Raw genomic sequence first — 7,475 nt, 5'->3', positions numbered from 1 at the left:
TCGCCATATTATCATACCACATTCAGCCAACGAAGGTCTTGGTAACTATCTGATGAGTTGAAGCAAGTGTATTAGATTGACAAACAATAAACTCTGTAGAACTTTACTGGTGTATGATCTCCCTGGGCTAAATACACTGTCATTTTAGTTCCTTTAATCCGTCTCAAGAGGAACAAAGGTTGCAAAATCACCAACAGACAACTTGTTACACAAGACCACAGCCTCACACTACACATATGTAACCCAATAAAATGCTACATGAATGTTGTACATTTAAGGCATGGCTGCTTTGTGTTCCATGCCAAAGCACAAAGATCAATGACCTTATTCACTTAGTAACAGTTTTACCATGGTCAGAGTCACAAAGGATCCAGATCCTATCCAAGAAATATTGGGCATGAGGCAGGAATACACAACAGTGGATGGGACAACAGTCTATAAATTGGAATGGTACAACGTTACACTCGTAAAATCTTAAAGTGTTACCATTCACAGGAACCACATTCACATTCTTACACACACAGTTGCAATTTATCTTAGCCAATACACTTACTGACATGTTTTTGGGAGATGAGAGGAAACTGGAGATGCTGGAGGAAACCCACATGAATGCAGGAAGCATATGCACAGAAACACTACACAGATAGTAACCCAAGCACCATATGGCCAAAAGTATGTGGACACCTTACCGTCATACCCTTATTTGCTTTTTAACATTATATTCAAGGTTTTAAATTTGTAATGCTACAGCATACAAAGACGTCCTTTACAATTGTGTTCTTAAAATTTAGTGGGAAAACCCACATGTGGGTGTGATGGTCAGATGTCTGTATACTTTTGGCCAAATGATGTATGACACAGTGTGACCCATGGCACATTGTTGGCATACATTCAAGCCACCCTGGAGAAACTTAGAGAACATACAAATGAAGTGAGATTAAAAAGTTAACCTTGTAATAAACAGCATTAGTTATTTCCAGATATAATTCTACTGCAACTCCATTTACTGATTTCCCTTTTTTTAATAAGAGATTTAATCTACAGAGCATTCAGAAGGTTGCTGCTTGCCTAGTTTATAAACTCCTAAAATACTCTCATTTACACTTACTCAGGTAATTCTGCTGGCTTCAGGTCTTCAAATTCAAGGTGGCTAGCATGTCCTTCTCTGAGATCCGAGCATGGATGTTAAGCAAGATATCACTCTTTCAGCGTCTTGGCTCCTCAATAGTGGAATAAGCTTCCAAATGAGCCTAAACTTACCAATCTTTCCATAAAAGGCTAAAAGCCTATAGTACCTTTTCAGAATATATACAGAATAACACTTCATTGCGTTTCTTTGCACTTACTTTTTGTACTGCTCTTGGTTTTCCGAAATAGTACTTTATGCACTTATTTGTTGCTGGGTTTTTTTTAACCAATTACACCACTTGTGTAAACCTGCGTTATTTTCTAGTCTTTTAAGTTATGACCACTTACAGATTCTACAAGTACTTTGTATTATTGCAACTTCAGCTGTTTGCACAATTCCTAGGATCCAAAGCGTCCATTGTGAGCCACACAAATATTTCACTACTCATAAAATCAAGACTGTGGAATGGCATCCCGGTCTCCTGCCACTGAAAACCTGTAGAGCGAGTTAAAGAGGAGAGGCCACAGATTATTATAATAGGGGTATTAGGACATTTAGTTTTACTTCTTTTCAAATGTATGTAGTATTAAAGATTAAAAACAGATGGTAGGCATACAAAGAGCAGTTCTATACAGAAAAATAAACCTATATACACAGTATAGCACTACTGTATACCACTGTAAACTGTAGACCACTGCAATTTTACTACCTCTTTCTCTATAAATACAGTATAGATATAATTAGAAAGATTTTTATTCCATAGATTAATTCATTTATCTTCAGTAACCGCTTTATCCTGGTCATGGTTGGGGGATCCCAGGAACACTGAGCGTAAGGCGCAAGTCCATCTCAGGACACCATGCACACACTCATTCACACCAAGGAGCAATTTAGAGTCACCGATCCACCTAACAGCATGGTTTTGGAAGGTGGACTGAAACCAGATAACCTGGAGAAAACCCAGACAGATACAGGGAGGACATGTGAAACTCCACACAAACAGTAAGCTGAGGTCAGGATCCAACCCTGGATCCAGCAGTGCTGCACCACCGTGCTGCAGTATATCTTACATTTTAGCACAAATAATCAGAGCATGCATAAATTTTGTTAACACCCTTTTAACACCACTCGCCTTTCAACAGGCACTGCAACATTTAATCAGATTTTATTCATGCAATGATAAAGTACTGCACTGAAACGCATTTGAAGGCACTTGAAGAAGTCAGAGGTGTCCAAACTTATGCATAAAGGGCTGCTGTGGCTAAAGGTTCTCAGTCCAATGAAGCAGATGCACATCTGGCTTCACGGCTTGATGTTTTGCTCCTGATTGCTTGAAATGAACATCCGAAAGCCCTTATAAGATAGAATCTATAATAGAGCAATTTTTTCAAGCCAAGACAATCAAGATCCCAAAGTTAAAATTATTTATTCAATTATGAAAACAATTTACATCAATAAAGTTTATGTACCCACTTAAATATTAAACTTTTTCCCCCACTTTAAAAGTTATTGTACATCTTAATTAATTTTAAAGCATAAATAATCTACTACAACTGATTTCCATACAGGTATCATAGTAATTTTTACACACAGAGCAGAAACAATACAAGTATTCCATTGATGTAATAAGCAGTGCTGTTTTCATGTATTGCTGAACCAATGGTGAACAAGATACTGGGTTGTCACACCATGTCACAACATGTTCAGGCAATGAGCCAGTATTCTCTAGATCCCCCCCAAAAAAAGAACTGCATAAAAACACGGCTGGTGAAATATGCCAGCTTGTTAATCACATGATCATTGTGCAACAACTACAGGCAGCTCCACCAAAGACAGGTCCATTAAATATACAAATCCACTATGCATTTAGTAAGCTAACCTGTTATTTTGAAATCGGAGTGGCACGAGAAGGAAGCATATTATTCTTCACTTATTACAACATGGAAAACAACAACACAAGAGCTGTCTACATGGGTTCTTCTTCTTATATTTCACAGCCTTCTTGATCTCAACTGTAGCCTTGCCTATAAATTCTTCTGTAGTACACACATTAGCCTCAATGTTATCCACCATAGACCCTTGCTGCTCTACCAGCAGGGCCAACTGAAAAAAGAGCTCATGAATGTCCCGAATGCGGCTCTCCAGCTCTAGAAGCTCCTTGTGACGGTTCTCAATCTCGTTGAGTGCTGATCGGAAGGCTCGTTCGTCTGTGACAAGGTTGTCCGAGAAGACGTTCCACTTACCGCTCTCAATCATTTCTTCGATCTGATCCCCAGTCACCTCCTTGCCCATGATCTCTGTCTGTCGCTGGATGCGTATCTTGCAGTTTTCCCTTTGTGCCATCTCAGCCTCATTATATTCAGACATTGCACCATGGAAGGCACTGGTTAAAGAGTTGTACTGGGCGCGCACCATGCGGACTAACGCAGACTGGGCCCCGTGTTTCTCCTCCAGCTCTTTGCACTGTGCCTCCATCTGCTGAAGTCTCGCATACAGCTTCTCTCCTTCAGCTTTGATGTTACGTGCGATGGCATTGGAGTCCCGCTTGATGCTGCTGATGCGTCTGACGGAGGTAATGAAACGGGTGTTCTGCTTGCCCAGTCTCTTCACCTCCATTCTAAGGTTCGCTATTTTTTTGTGCATAGACTGGGCCTCCTTAAACATATCATCCATGATGTCCTCGCCCTCGAACCCCATGGCATGCTGCTCCAGCTCACCATTTTCTATGTTCTCCCCATTCTCTACACAAGGCTCTTCTTGGGAGGTTTTAGATAACACACTATTCAGGTCACACAGTCTATCCTTCATTTCTCCTTTATGATAAAGCAGAAACAAGAGAATGTAGTTAGTTAAACAGACACTGGCCCTGCTTTCCAATGTTATGCAACAGGGTTTGCACAAACTTACCGTATTTATACTATTAGACCTTATGTCTCAGTAGGTTTGAAAGATGTAGACACAGAGCAATTTTGAAATCACCAACCCTCGGCATTTTTGGAGATCTACCGTCTTACAAAATTCAGTTCCATCCCTAATCCAACACAGTGTCTCCACATAAGCGATTTATTCTCAGGGTGGGTTAGATTTTTGTCGGAAATAAATCCTGTAAGAAGGCAGAGCTCCACGAACAAGCCGAAACAGTGCAGATATGACATACCTTCTGAAATGAGAATACAGGCCTCTTGCTAAAGTACTATGTAGGAGTAGTTCAGTAAAGAAACCCCCTGTCACACCAGCGCCCTTATGTCTTATGCATCACCTACTTTTTCCGAGTAATGGAAATCACACAGTCATGATGCTTACTTCCTATCACACCAAATATAACTAAATACAGAACCAATGGGTGGGGACTTCCCTTTACTTGACTTTACATTTAGGAATTAAGACACAATTATGACGTGTAATATGTCTACTAAGTCTTTCTTTGGATCTAAAACACTTACAAAGCACCAGTATTTCAAGAACCTCAAATATAATAAATATATAGCTTAATTATTGTGATTGTCTGTGATTAAAAAAAGATGTGGGTTACGTGACAAACAAATATATTTGTTTACAGAGGTACTTCATACATTTTCTCCTCAGATAATAGTCTTTAATATTCATATTTATGCTCAAGAGAAGAGCATCACATGGGTCTATGCGCTATGAGCAGGTTTTGCTAAGAAAAATCAAATGCCAAATCGTATTTCTTGTTTTTCTCTTAACCCCAACACCACCGACACAAAATATTACAGGCTGGAAGTCATGACAAGTGAAATTAAACCAAACCCAAACAGCCTGCGCGTTTAAACACCGAATACAGGAGAAGGTCTGCTAATCTCACCTCACTTCATGCTCCGTGGACCAGCCTAAATACGCAGATTTCAAACTCAAATCGAAGTTCGAAGTTTTTCCTCTTTGCTCTTCCTCCTCAGTCTCACATCGTTGCAGGAAATAGCAGCCAAGCGACTAGTGGGAGTTACCGAAAGTGGTAGTGGTCGATTTATCTCTCAGCCTCGAGTCGCACTTCATCCACACAGCGTTGTCTTAACTTTACAACTCATTCTGACAGCAGATAATACAAATGAATCCTAAACTTAATAACATTAACTAACAACATCAGATTTTAAATAAAAAAAAACACCATCTTAAACAAATAAATAAATAAAAAATAATGACAACAGGTTCTAATTAGACGAATTAAAGTGCAAAAAGGTATTGCTAAATCTATTGTGTATGGTCACACTGGGTTGCCAGATCCTTCTATATGCTACATATTTAGCCACCTGACTGAACTGAACATACTGTATTAAATATTCTGGAAAACAGAATAATCTCAGGAGTGAAACCACATGAATCTGTTTAGTAAGCTCAAGCCTATGGTGTGCAAATTCATATTTGTAATACTATTATTTAAGCTTATTATTGAAATACAATATTTTAAAGAAATATATTGTCTTACAAAATCAGATACAAGCCAATGTGGTGTAGTGAGTGAATAAAATACTATTAAAATTGTTGTCAAAACTAAAAATTATAAATGATAAATCATGCAGTAATAGAGTGTAATGAGAGGCAGCGTTTAGTACTGTGGATGTAATATTCAAGAGACTGGCATAAATAAACGAAGAGATACTGTTTAGTAAAGTAAAGTCAGTGCATTTTATTTATAATGCACATTTGCAAAACGAAATCTGACCAAAGCGTTGTAAGTAGATAAGAACCTATAAGACATAAGTAGAAAAAAAAACAACTGAATCTGTAAAGCACAACACAACAGTATTATACACGGTATCCATACGAGATTAAAAAAATTACCCAAAACAATGTTTTCAACTCAACCAGTATATCATATTGTGTCATTCCACTCAGTAATTTCTGCTTTACAGAATGCAGCCTGTCCCAACAAATGCTTAAAAGCATAATGGATGCACCATGTTTATATAAAAATGTGCGTATCTAGCGTTTTTATTGCCTCGCCACGTGATGGCAGTAGAGTTAAGAGTAGATATTTTTGGCTATTGAAAACTTTTGCTGTGGCTTGTCTCAAATAGATACACCAAACAATTCACTGTGCATATGAGTTTATGTTTATGGGCGTCAGTAAGTATACATAATGTAAAGATTTGTAAACAATTATTTTTACATCTCTCTTAAGTGGCTTATATTCATACTTAAGGTCAAGATATCATTATACAGTAAGTTGTGTATGGTTTATCGGAAACATCCCTGAGCAATAATACTATGACAGTGGGGTAGCATTGCTGCCTCACAGCTTTAGAGGTTTGATCCTGAGCTCGTACGTGTGTGGAGTTTCTCCTTGAGTTTGCGTTGCGTTTACTCCGGGTTCTCCAGTTTCCTCATACTGTCCAAAATCATACAGGTAGGCAGAGTGATTACACTAAATTGTCCCTAGGTATGAATGTGATGGACTAGTGTCTTATCCAGGGGAAATTCTTGTGCCCAGGGGTATGCTTTGGTTTTATTGTAGTTTACTTGGATGTACAACCTCTTCACTTATGTGCTGTATTTAAACTCTTTCACACATAGGTGTACCATATTTGCCACAATATTATGTATGACTAGTTATGAGTAAATGCACTTTGTTTGTAGTTTTGCAGTGTGTGGTTATTCACTGAGGGCACCACAGAGAATGATTTCTGCAGCATGTACACTTTTGTAGCAGGCTGAGTGTAAGTATCATTAAAAGGGGGAAATGTGCTTATGAATCTATATTATTTAGGTAAAACATGTAAGGTTAACACCCGTTAAACACAAGCTGGTCAGGACAGAGGCCTTATATGACATTATCAGAATACAAAAATACAATTCCTTATGAACTTACGAACTTAGCTGTGTGCCTAAAATATGTGCATTATAACCCACAACCATGGGCAGTGGTAGCTTACTGGTTAATGTTCTGTGGTATTAACTGGAAGGTTTAAATCCTAAAATAGCCAGAGATTCACTCACCATAAACTGATCTGCTATATATTTGAATTGGATTCTCATGTTACAGATACAGTGTTTACAGAGGATCAATAGTGTAGTCAAGAGAAAACATCAGCTGTTTTTGATTAGTCAACTGGTGACCTGATTCAATTAACTGATCTCATTCACTTCGCATGGGAACCTGCACAGCAATGCCACTGTTTTTTCCTTTGACTCATTTGTCATCTATTCAAAGCGGTTCATTGTGTATGACTTTTAAATAAGTTTAGTAGTTCAAGGGAGGCACAGTGGCTTAGGGGTTAGCACGTTTGATGTCTTTTGAGGAGAAATAAACATTGAATTAGAGAGATGTCTTTAAAGGATGAAAACATGGAAAGGGTGAGGGAAGCAGTTTAACAAGCTCGTGATGCTT

At 38.4% G+C, this 7,475-nt stretch overlaps 1 protein-coding gene across 1 annotated transcript; it reads right to left on the bottom strand.

Moving 5' to 3' along the window:
* Window positions 1-2,536: 2,536 nt before the first annotated feature.
* Window positions 2,537-5,429, bottom strand: stx11a (syntaxin 11a). The gene is made up of 2 exons (XM_053633691.1): window positions 4,956-5,429; window positions 2,537-3,942 (listed from the first exon to the last, which is right to left on the bottom strand). Exon 2 carries the CDS (start codon window positions 3,935-3,937, stop codon window positions 3,056-3,058), a length of 882 nt encoding a protein of 293 aa, XP_053489666.1. The 5' UTR covers window positions 3,938-3,942; window positions 4,956-5,429; the 3' UTR covers window positions 2,537-3,055.
* Window positions 5,430-7,475: the final 2,046 nt, after the last annotated feature.

The sequence above is a fragment of the Ictalurus furcatus genome, chromosome 9, assembly GCF_023375685.1.
Source record: "Ictalurus furcatus strain D&B chromosome 9, Billie_1.0, whole genome shotgun sequence".
NCBI lineage: Eukaryota > Metazoa > Chordata > Actinopteri > Siluriformes > Ictaluridae > Ictalurus > Ictalurus furcatus.
Note: the sequence above shows the minus strand (reverse complement) of the source record. Positions and strands in the feature narration are given on the sequence as shown.

Bases quoted from the DNA above. Each gene is read 5' to 3' on its own strand.
- stx11a (XM_053633691.1), bottom strand. From the start codon at position 3,937: ATGAAGGATAGACTGTGTGACCTGAATAGTGTGTTATCTAAAACCTCC.